The following is a 12,269-nucleotide window of genomic DNA, read 5'->3' as shown; positions in this document are numbered from 1 at the left end:
TGGACATGAGTTTGAGCAAGCTTCGGGAGTTGGTGATGGACAGGGAAGCCTGGCGTGCTGCAGTCCATGGGGATGCAAAAAGTCAGACATGACTGAGCAACTGAACTTAACGGATAAATGGCAGTGTGCTTTTATTTTTGAATTCCACTTGTTCACAGAAGGTATACAGTAAAGTGACTGCCTTCTGTATATTAACTTTGTATCTGCAAACTTGCAACAACTGCTAATCAGTTTCAGGAGTTTTGGGGTCAATTATTTCAGACTTTCTACATAAATGATCATGTTACCTGTAAACAGTTTTATTTCTTCCTTTCCAATCCATATACCTTTTATTTCCTTATCTTTCTGCACTAGCTAAGACTTTCAGTATGATGTTGAAAAGCAGTGGTAAGAAAAGGACATCCTTGCCTTGCTCCTCAGCACTAAATTTCTCACCAGTAAATACATTAGCTGTAGGTATTTTGTAGATGTTCTTTATCAAGTTCCACAAGTCTTCCTCTATTCCTAATTTGCTGAGAGTTTTTATCATGAATAGGAGTTGAACTTCGTTAAATGCTTTTTCAGCATCTACTGATATGATCATGTGATTTTTCTTCTCTCATTCTAGTGATGTGATGAAATACATTAACTGACTTTCAAATGTTGAGGCAGCCTTGCACACCTGGGATAAACCTCACTTAGTTGTGGTGTATAATTCTTTTTATAACTTGACAATTTGCTAATATTTTGCTGAGAATTTTTGTTTTTATATTCATGAGAAATACTGGTCTCTAAGTTTTATTTCCTTACAATGTCTTGGTTTTGGTATCAGGCCTCATAGAAAAAGCTAGAAAATACTCCCTGAGTTCTGTCTTCTGAGAGATTGTAGACAATTGGTATAACTTCTCCCTTAAATTTAAGTTTAGCAAAATTCATCAGTGAAACACACTAGACCTAGTGTTTTCTGTTTTGGAAGGTTATTCATTACTGGTTCAATTTCTTTAATAGGTACAGGCTTATTCAGATTACCTATTTCTTCTTGTGTGAGTTTGGGCAAATTGTATCTTACAAAAAATTGGCCTGTTTCATTAGGGTTATCAAACTTATGGGCATAGAATTGTGCATAATACTCTTATTATTACTCTTCTAATGCCCATAGGATTTGGACAGCTATCCCTTCTTCCATTTCTGACATTAGTAATTTTGTGTCTTCTTTTTATACAAGCTAGCCCGGCTAGAGGCTCAGATTTTATTGATCTTTTCAAAGAAAGAGCTTTTGGTTTTCACCAAACACCCTCAAAATCAACAATTTTCTCAACTGATTTCTTATTTTCAGTTTTATTAATTTCTATTCTAATTTTCATTATTTTTCTTTTGCTAACTTTGATCTAATTTGTTCTTCTTTTTCTAAGTTCCTAAGGTAAAGCTTAGAGTATTGATTTTAGATCTTTCTTCTTCTCTAACATATGCATTCAATGTTATAAATTTTCCTTGAAGCTCTGTGTTAGCTGCCTCTCACAAATTTTTGTAAGTATTTTCATTTATTTCAAAATACTGTTAAATTTCTCTTGAGATTTCTCCTTTGTCCATGTATTATTTAGAAGTGTGTTGTTTAATCTCCAAGTATTTGGAGACTTCCCAGCTTTCTTTCTGGAGAAGGAAATGGCAACCCACTCTAGTACTCTTGCCTGGAAAATCCCATGGATGGAAGAGCCTGGTAGGCTGCAGTCCATGGGGTCGCCAAGAGTCGGACACGGCTAGCGACTTCACTTTCACTTTTCACTTTCATGCATTGGAGAAGGAAATGGCAACCCACTCCAGTGTTCTTGCCTGGAGACTCCCAGGGACAGGGGAGACTGGTGGGCTGCCGTCTCTGGGGTCGCGCAGAGTCAGACACAACTGAAGTGACTTAGCAGCAGCAGCAGCTTTCTTTCTCTTAGTATTTTCTAGTTTAATTCCATTATGGTCTGAGAGCAGGATTTACATGATTTCTATTCTTTTAAATTTGTTGTGCTTTATGAACCAGAACATGGAGTTTTTTATATTCTGCTTTCATTTTTGCTCCACATATACATGAAAGGTAATTTTCAAGTTTGTTTCAAAAGGATTAGTTTCAGGGCTACTGAAAAGGGACTAAGAATAATGAGGGATTAAGACTCTACCAAATGATCTTCCCTGCTCCTGTCCTTACAGAAAGAAAAAACTACAAAACCTGGACATTATATGAAAAGCTACCTGAAGGTACTGAAGAGGGAACAGAAGTAGTAGACAAATCTGGCAGGAAGTTCACATTCACTGGGAACAGGACAGACTGGCACCCAGGCAAGTAACTGCACAGAGAGGCTGTAACAGAAGGAAAACTAATCTTTCTGGGAGAGGGTACCAGAAAAGTGAAGGAAACCATGAATGTGGAAGAGACCAGTGAAATCTCAAAATAAAAGAGTCAAAGAGGGGATCTTCAAACTATCTACCCATATTAGTGACTAATCCCTAAGCTGCTGTGTATGAACAACAGTCAGAGCAGCTCATCTAGAGAGAAAAAGTCAGAACCAAGACGAGAGTTCACCCCGAAGGTCCTAGAGTAGTTGGCTTTGGTGTGGAGTTCGTGTGCTCAGAGGAGAGGAGACAGGGACGTGCACAAGTAAATTACCATCACTGGAGGTTTGCAGTCTGAGACCAAGTGCAGTCTGTGTGCCAAGCATAGTAGCAGCTGGGGGCTCACGTGGGAAAACCAGCAATCTTTCTGGTTGGGGAGCTAGAGAAGTTAGGTGATGTGAACAGTCAAGCAGAATCTTATAAAAAGGTAAGCCAGAAAGAGGATCTTCAAACTTGATTACCCTCATTATTGACTGACCCTTAAGCCACACAGATGGAACAGAATCAAAGCAAACCAGCTAAGGACAAAGTACCTTTTGAGAAGAAACTGGAGTCACAACAGAAACAGAGTTTGCAATTCAAGCACAACCAAGAAAATTACCTGATAAAACGACAAGAAAAAATTATTGGTGGAAAAAATAACAAGAATCCAGAATCTCCATAATGTAACATTCAAATATCCAGGATACAATCTAAAATATTTCATCATATTTCATGTGATGAAACAAGAAAATAAAACATATTATGTTTGTCTTAAGGGAAAAGAAAATCAAGTCCAAACCTGAAATGAACAAAACGTTAGAAGTGATAAGAATTTTAAATCAGCTTTTATCCTCAATGAAACAAAACAAAATATGTTTCAACACATGAAAATTTGAACAGATAAATGAAGAGATGCTGGAGAGAAACAGAAGCAATAAAAAAAGAACCTAGTGAAAATTACAGAACTATAAAATATGATCATGAAAGACAAATATTCAGAATGGATTTAACAGCTGAGTTGACATGAAAGAGAGTGAACCTGAAGGCAGAGCAACAGAAACTATCCAAGGACAAGGACAGAGAGGAAAAAGGCCAAACCAAACAAAAACAAAAGCCAGAGGGACTGACCTATAAGATGATGGAAGGAAAACCTCCAATAATCTGCTCCTCCATGAAAGCAAAGAGAACACTGGCAGATATGATCAAAATCAACTTTTCCAGAACTCTCGAAATTACTTAAGTCTTCCAATAATCCTAGGAATGTTTAATTCAAGGAAAATGCCTGAATCTCAGTAAGAACAGTGAGCTTCACAGTGGTTTAACATTACCTAGTCCCACTCACTTTTTCCCAGCTTCACCGTAGCTTTGAAACCAACAAACAGCCTTGCAACTGTGGTAGCTGTGAAAACCAGCACCCATGCAACCATTCAAGGGGGCAAAATGGGTTTGGAGTACCCCGAAAGCCCATCCTTTAGAGAGCTATCACTGTCTAACCTATCTGGTAGCTCACTTAAAAGCTCCATTCTAGGGCTTATCTTTTTCTTTCCTGACTCAGAGCTTACTTGAAGCAAACAGCACTATCCTCAAAGGATATTTAACTTTACAGGTGCCAGAGGCAGTGCACAAGAAGGAACTGATTAAAGACCCACCAGAAAATTTAAAAAGAAAAACTGGAGAATGGAGGTCTTCAAGGGCTTTCAAAATCTCCAAAATACTTCTGGAACTCTAGAAGTACATGGACATGTACAGTTAAAGGGCTGTGGACACATGCAGGAAAGACCTGAAAAGATTTACAACCTATGCCTGACTTTAAGGATCTGCACAAGCAGGAAGTAAAGGCTAATAAGGCAGAATTGTAAACTGTCTAATGCAGCATCAGAACTCCAAAGTAAAATAAAAGCTGACAGACCTAAAATAAGAAATAGATATTTCAACAATAACATTTAGATACTTCAATACTTATTTTTCAATTATGGATAGAACAATTAGAAGAAGATGAACAGGAAATAGAAGTCTTGAACAAAACTATAAGCCAACTAAACCTAACACACATCTATAGAACATTTTACTCAACAACAAACCACATTCATTATCTTCAAGTGCACCTGGGATATTCTCCAGAATATGTTTGGCTATAAGTTTCAATAAACTAAAAAAACAGAAACAACATAAAGTATGTTCTCTAAGTACAATGGGAAAAAGTGAGAAATCAGTATCAGAAGGAAGTGTGAGAAATCCAAAAATAGGTGGAAATTAAACAACACACTTCAAAATAACCAAAGCTGCTGCTGCTGCTGCTAAGTCGCTTCAGTTGTGTCTGATGCTGTGTGACCGCATAGATGGCAGCCCCCCAGGCTCTGCCTCCCTGGGATTCTCCAGGCAAGAACACTGGAGTGGGTTGCCATTTCCTTCTCCAATGCATGAAAGTGAAAAGTGAAAGTGAAGCCGCTCAATCATGTCCAATTCTTCGCGACTCCACAGACTGCAGCCTACCAGGCTCCTCCGTCCATGGGATTTTCCAGGCAAGAGTACTGGAGTGGGTTGCCATTGCCTTCTTCGAAATAACCAATATCTCAAGGCAAATTATAAAATACTTCAAGATGAATGAAAATGAAGATACAACAGACACAACTTATGGAACACAGCTAAAGCATTGCTTAGAGATATTTGCAGCTATAAACACCTATTTTAAAAAAAAAAAGTAAGAAAGATTTCAAATCAATAATCTAGACTTTCACCTCAAGAAACAAAAAAAAATAAATACATAAACCCAAGGCAAGATGAAGTAAATAATAAAGGCTAAGCAGAAATAAATGAAAGAGCAAAGAAAAATAATATCACTAAGATCAAAATTAGTTCTTTGGGGAAAAAACAATAAAATTGACAAACCTTTAGCTAGACAGATCAAGAAGAGAGAAGACTCAAATTACAAATATTAGTAATAACAGACATCACTATAAACCTTATAGAAACAGAAAGAATTGTTAAGAGAACACCATAACCACTATATGTCAACAGATTAGATGATAAATTAAATGGACAAACTCCTAGAAATACAAAAACTACCAAAACTGACTCAAGAAGAAATGAGTAATCTGAACAGACTTAACAAGCAGAGACTGAACTAGTAATTTAAAAACTTCCAACAAAAAATATTCCAGGCTCACACGGTTTTATTAATGAATTCTACCGCATATTTAAAGAATTAACACCAATCCTTCAAAACCTGTTCCAAAAGACAGAAGAGTGAACACTTCCCAACTCATTTCATGACCAAGTATAACAAGATATCCAAATATACTTGATACTAAGAACAAAAAAGAAAAGATATGAGAAAAGTATAGAACAAAATCTTTTATGAAGACAGCCATAAAAAATTCTCAGAAAAATTTAGCAACCTCAATCTTACAACATGTAAAAACAATTATATTGTGACCAAGTGAGATTTATTCCAAGAACATAAGACTGACTTAACATACAAAAATGAATCAACTTTATAAACCATATCAATAAAATAAAGGATAAAATCCACAAGATTATCTTAACAGATGCAAAAAAAAAAAAAGCAGTTGATAAAATCCAACCATTCCATGTTAAAAACACTCAAATTAGGAACAGAAGGCAACTTTCTCAAAATGATAAGGCCATCTATGAAAAACCCACAATTAACATCATATTCATGGCATCCGGTCCCATCACTTCATGGGAAATAGATGGGGAAATAGTGGAAACAGTGGCAGACTTTATTTTGGCGGGGGGGGTCCAAAATCACTGCAGATCGTGACTGCAGCCATGAAATTAAAAGACACTTACTCCTGGGAAGCAAAGTTATGACCAACCTAGACAGCATATTAAAAAGCAGCGACATTACTTTGTCAACAAAGGTTCATCTAGTCAAGGCTATGGTTTTTCCAGTGGTCATGTATGCATGTAAGAGTTGGACTATAAAGAAAGCTGAGCACCGAAAAATTGGTGCTTTTGAACTGTGGTGTTGGAGAAGACTCTTGAGAGTCCCTTGGACTGCAAGGAGATCCAACCAGTCTATCCTAAAGGAGATCAGTCCTGGGTGTTCATTGGAAGGACTGATGTTGAAGCTCAAACTCCAATACTTTGGCCACCAGATGCAAAGAGCTGACTCATTTGAAAAGACCCTAATGCTGGGAAAGACTGAGGGCAGGAGGAGAAGGGGAATGACAGAGGATGAGATGGTTGGATGGCATCACCGACTCAATGGACATGAGTTTGGGTAAACTCTGGGAGTTGGTGATGGACAGGGAGGCCTGGCGTGCTGCGGTTCATGGGGTTGCAAAGAGTAGGACACGACTGAGTGACTGAACTGAACTTAATGGTAAAAAATTGAATGCTTTCCCCCTTAGATAGAAAAAAGCTAAGGATGTCCATTCTTGCCACTTCTGCTCAACACTGTATTGGAGGTTCTAGCCAGATCAATTAAGGAAGAAAAATGAAATGAATTCAGATCAGAAAGGAAGAAGTAAAATTAACTTTATTAACAGATGACATGATCATATAGGTGAAAAACTCCAAAGAATCCATTTTAAAAATTTGAACTAGTGAATGAAGGATGCAGATACAAGATCAATATAATCAACTTTACTGCAAATTCCCTGGTAGTCCAATTGTTAGGACTCAACACTCACTTCTGGGGCTGGGGTTCAAATCCAGTTGGGAAACTCAGATCCCGGAAGCCTCTGGTATAGCCAAACATATATATATATATATATATATATATATATATAAATTTTATTTCTATACACTACCAATGAACATTCTGAAAATGAACTTTTAAAAAAATCCATTTACAATGGCATCAAACTAAATAAACTAGGAATATATTCAGCAAAAGAAGTAAATGACTTGTACACTGAAAACCGCAACACTGAAAGAAATTAAACAAGACCAAACAAATGGAAAGATAGACTGTGTTAATGGAAGTGGAAGACGTAATAATGCTAAGATAGCAACACTTCCTAAATTGATGCAATCTTTATCAAAGTCCCACCCAGCTGTCCTTCTGCAGAAGTTGAGAAAACAAACTGATTTTAAGACCAAAATAAATGGAAAATATACATCCATAGATTAGAAGACTCTACATTAAGATGGCAATCCCCTCCCCACCAAAACTAACCTATAGAATCAATGCAATTCCAAACAAAATTCAAGTAAGCTTTTTAAAAGAAACTGATAAGCGGATTTTAAGGTCATTCAAGAAGGCAAAGGGCCTTTTATTCTGAAAAAGAATAAAGCTGGAAGACTAAAGATACTTGATCTTAAGACCTACTACAAAGTTACAACCGAGACAGTATATTATTGGCACTGGACTTCTCAGGTGGCACTAGTGGTTAAGCACCCGCCTGCCAATGCAGGAGAGGTACGAGACACGAGTTCAATCCCTTGGTCGAGAAGATCCCCTGGAGGAGGAAATGGCAACCCACTCCAGTATTCTTACCTGGAGGAATCCCATGGACAGAGGAGCATGGTGGGATACCGTCCATAGGGTCGCAGAGTTGGACACAACTGAAGCAACTAAGCACGGACATACAGGCCAATGGAACGTAACAGAAAGTTTGGAAATAAACTCATAGTCAGTTGACTTAAGACAAAAATCAACTTTTTGCAAAAAAAAAAAAAACATTTTCAAAAAAGGTGTGCAGATAATTCACTAGAAACAAGATAATCTTTCCAAAAAATGGTAGGGGAACTGATAACTACAGAGGGAAAAGTCCCTGAACTTCATCTTGTATCATATATGAAAACTGACTCAAAATGTATTACAAACCTGAACACAAATATGAAAACTATTATATAGCTAGAAGCAAACAAAAGATAAAATCTTTATGATGTTGAGTTGGACAAAGATTTCTTAAACAGAACACCAAAAGTTGAAAACTACAGAAAAACAAAATAAGTAAAATGGACCTCATGAAGACTGAAAACTTTTGTTCTTTGAAAAACACAGTTAAGAAAACAAAACAGTAAGCAACAGACTGGGCAAAAAATTTTGTGAAACACATATTTAAAAAGGCCTTGTATCCAGACTACATAAGGACTCTAAAAGGCTCTGGTCGAGATTTCACATACCCAGAGCTCAATAATATGATGTCAAATAATACCTCTTCTCTACCTTTCTAGAAAGTGTTAAAAGATTTAAATGGATGATTCATACAAAAAAAGGTACGTGAATGGGCAAAAGCACATGAAAAGATGCTGAACATCACTAACCATGAGGGAAATAAAAATTTAAACCACAATGAGATACCATTATCCACCCACTTAGAATAGCTAAATACTTTTAAAGACTGACAATACCAAGTGCTTGCAAAGATATGGAGCTATCAGAACTCTCTCATACTGCTGATGGGAATGTAAAACAGTATACTCATTTTGAAAAACCAAACAGCAATACTTCAGAAAGTAAAACATATATTTACTATACAATCCGTCCATTCTAATTCTAGATAGATGTCCGAGAAGAATGAACACATGCCCAAGAAGACTTATTCACAGCTAGGGGTCAGCAATGGGGGATAAGAAAAACATAAGGGATACCTGTGGTGATGAAACTGTTCTGTATCAATGTGAGTATTTGTGACTGTATCAATGTGAATATTTGCTTGTGATACTCTGCTTTAGTTTTGCAAGATGTTATCACTGAGGGAAAATGGGTAAACAGTATACAGGATCTCTTGTGTCATTTCATACAATTACATGTGAATCTACAATTTCCTCAAAATAAACAGTTTAATTACAAACATAACAAAACTCATTCACAAATGGAGCAGCATTACTTATAATAGCTCCAAAACAGAAGCAACTGGAATGTCCTTCAACTCATGAGTAGATAAACCAATGACATTATATCCAACTCACGGATTACCATTTTCAGCAACTAAAGGGAACAAAATTATATATGCAACAACATGGATGAATCTCAAAAACACTGTGCTAAGTGAAATAAATAAAACACCAAAATTAAATACTATGTAATTCTATTTACATGAACAGTAGTTAAAAAAAAAAAAACAGTAGGTCAGAAAATGCCAGGGGATGGGACTGTGGGGAATAGAGTACAAGGGACAGGAGGAAACCTTTTAGTACAGAATTATATAGCTCCTTCTACAATTTGAATATGTCAGTTGTTATATGATCATGTACAATTATCAAAATTCACACCATACACATAAAATTGGTGAAATCTGTTATTTAAATAATATTTTTAATCACCAAAAAGAGAAAAACATTAAGGCTTAGAAAATTAATACCTGTTAGCGTCTTTCCTGCATTCAAAGGAGGTGCAATGACTCTGAAAAGTTTCTGCATGAAAATTAATAGAAGAACAATCAACATCATCTTTTAAAAAAATTTCAAAAAATAATTAACATCTTATGCTATAATCACCTTTCTCTTATTGAATTAGTCATTTGCTATTAAGATTAAATATAAAAACTTTTAATGTGGACATAAACTGCTTCAGCAGGATCACTAGGAAATAATCATTGTTGTCATATTCCTCACTGAAAGAAACTATTTAACAAATACCAGTTAGAAGAAAGTCTTTGTTGAGAACATTATTTCTAATATAAGCTATGCTTAGACTCCTAAAAGAGCTTTATTTTTTAAAAAATAGTAAGCAAATCAAAGGATTAGTAGCCCACCAAAATAATAAGAAAGACTACTGTAAGCTGAAAACATGTGAACAATCAGCAGTCACAGAAAAAGACGTCGAAATGGAAGCAGAGCCTATGAAAATACAAGATTAATGGCAAAACTACGCTGGCCTTCCTGAAAGGAAGTTTACTGTTTGGGAGAAGACAGACCCTAAGCACTGGGAAGTGGGGCAAATCCAACTATTCATTAGCATCAAAAGCCTGATAAAGCTCTTCATATTTTCCCAGGAAACCTAAATCCCTCCCTCCTCACACTCCAAGTTTCGTTAAACTGGTAGATAAGCCTCTCCCTCTGACTGTTTAGTGATTCACTCATTTCTGAGTTCTCCCAGTACAAGTGTGAATAAACCTTGTCTTTTCCCCTGTCAATCTGTTCATTGTCAGTTAATTCAGTCTTCTCCCCACCATTTGGATTTCAGTTGGTAGAGGAAAAGTTTTCCCTCCCAACACAAGGCACTATTACATCAGAACCGGCCAAAACTAGAACTAAGGAAAGATTTCAGAGACTATGGTAATCATCTCAAATATGGTGACACTGTCTTTCATTCTAGAAAAACTAGAAAATTTCAAAAGGCAATACAGTTCCTCTTTTTTTAAAATTTTTAGTTCACATTGGCGTATAGTTGACTTACAATGTTGTGTTAAGGGAGGAAAGGAACAGGCTGAGCTGACTCCATCTTGAAAAAGAAGGAAACTCCATCTTGCACTTTCAGTGAGCTTTGGACTATGTGCCTGGTAGCCAAGGGGATAACATAACTACGGCCAAACTGGTCTCCCGGAGTGATAAACACCAGATTCCAAACCAAGATTTCCCATTGCCAAAAAGAATGTGATAATCCCCTACGTAGTCAGTCACCTTTGTCATCTTTATGGCACCCATTGGGGTAGGCTACAATGTATAACTAGCTGATCCTTCTGATTATGAATCATGGCTGTAACCTGACTGTATCTCCCTTTAACACTTTCCAGTCTAGGTTTAAGGAATATGGGAACGTGGGCTTGAGCAGTACACTTAAGGAATATAACGTTTTCACAAAAGTCGGTCGGGGTCCTTGGGGCTAAGGGAGACTCTGTCCTGGGCCCGCCGGTGTAATAAACTGCACTCCACTAGCTCCAATGTCCTCTGAGTGAGTTTGCTTCCTGGAATGCGTGGCTACAACAGTGTTAGTTTCAGGTGTACAACAAAGTGATTTAGTTATACATATACATATATCTATTCTTTTTCAGATTCTTCTAATTTGGACCTCTTTAAACTGAAATAACTAAACTTTAAACACTGAATAGTGATTTCTTTACAGGCAGAGAATTATAAAAGGGCAATCACAGGATGTCTCTAACTTCCCGCTGCTAAAATCTCCAAATAACTATTTAATAACAAACACCAAGCTCCTGCTGAAAGTCATTAAACTTGAAAACTACTCAAAAAAAAAAAACCAAGGCAACCTCAACAGTAAAGTGTTCCATCTGAGATGCATAGCTATAAATACAAACCAGATTCTGAGCAATAAAAAATCCACACAAAACAAAAACTTCAAAAGCAGCAATAACAAAAACCCCACAACCATTTTTATCAACATAGAATGCATCAAATCAGAATCTGTTTGCAGGGATTATTTTGAGAGAAACTAGAAACTGCATTAATTCTTCCTAATTGTGGTTTAATAGTTTAATTGTGGTTTAAAAATGGAGAACATTTTTGCATGCACAGAGGTCATGGACCTCACTGAAGAGGCAGCTGAGAAGTGTTCAAATGTTAAGAATACTTATTTGAAACACAGACAATCAAAATCAAAACCAGTGTGGGAAGGCTGTGGCACTCATCTGGAAAATGACCAAGAGAAAAGAAGTACACAAAAGTTAAGGAATTATGAATTAGAGGGATATTCACCTTCCAAGTGAAAAGAAAACTGAAATATCATGGAATGACTGCTGACTTAAAAACTGTAAATGCTTTTGGATGTTCATTAAACATGCAAAAATGTTGACTGATGCCTTCAGGAGACGCCTGGATCTTCTGACCCAGGTAATGAAGGCACTGCAATAACACAGTGGGCTGGCAGGGAGCTACATGCGTGCTAAGTCGCTTCAGTCATGCCTGACTCTTTAAGACCCTATGGACCATCGCCCACCAGGCTCCTCTGTCCATGGGATTCTTCAGGCAAGAATACTGGAGTAGATTGCCATTTCCTCCTCCAAGGGATCTTCCTGACATATCCACAATCCATAACCCTTAATTCTGTCTTCAAA

General features: G+C 36.8%; 1 protein-coding gene across 5 annotated transcripts in view; it reads right to left on the bottom strand.

Moving 5' to 3' along the window:
• Window positions 1-12,269, bottom strand: part of VPS8 (VPS8 subunit of CORVET complex) — a 287,556-nt gene that overhangs the window by 177,726 nt on the left and 97,561 nt on the right. For all 5 annotated transcript variants that reach the window (XM_043874824.1, XM_043874826.1, XM_043874823.1 and 2 more), the window contains one exon: window positions 9,618-9,669. In XM_043874824.1, the coding sequence (XP_043730759.1) occupies window positions 9,618-9,669 (52 nt within the window). The remainder of the gene's footprint in view (window positions 1-9,617; window positions 9,670-12,269) is intronic.

This window comes from Cervus elaphus, chromosome 19 (genome assembly GCF_910594005.1).
Source record: "Cervus elaphus chromosome 19, mCerEla1.1, whole genome shotgun sequence".
In the NCBI taxonomy this organism is placed as follows: Eukaryota; Metazoa; Chordata; class Mammalia; order Artiodactyla; family Cervidae; genus Cervus; species Cervus elaphus.
Note: the sequence above shows the minus strand (reverse complement) of the source record. Positions and strands in the feature narration are given on the sequence as shown.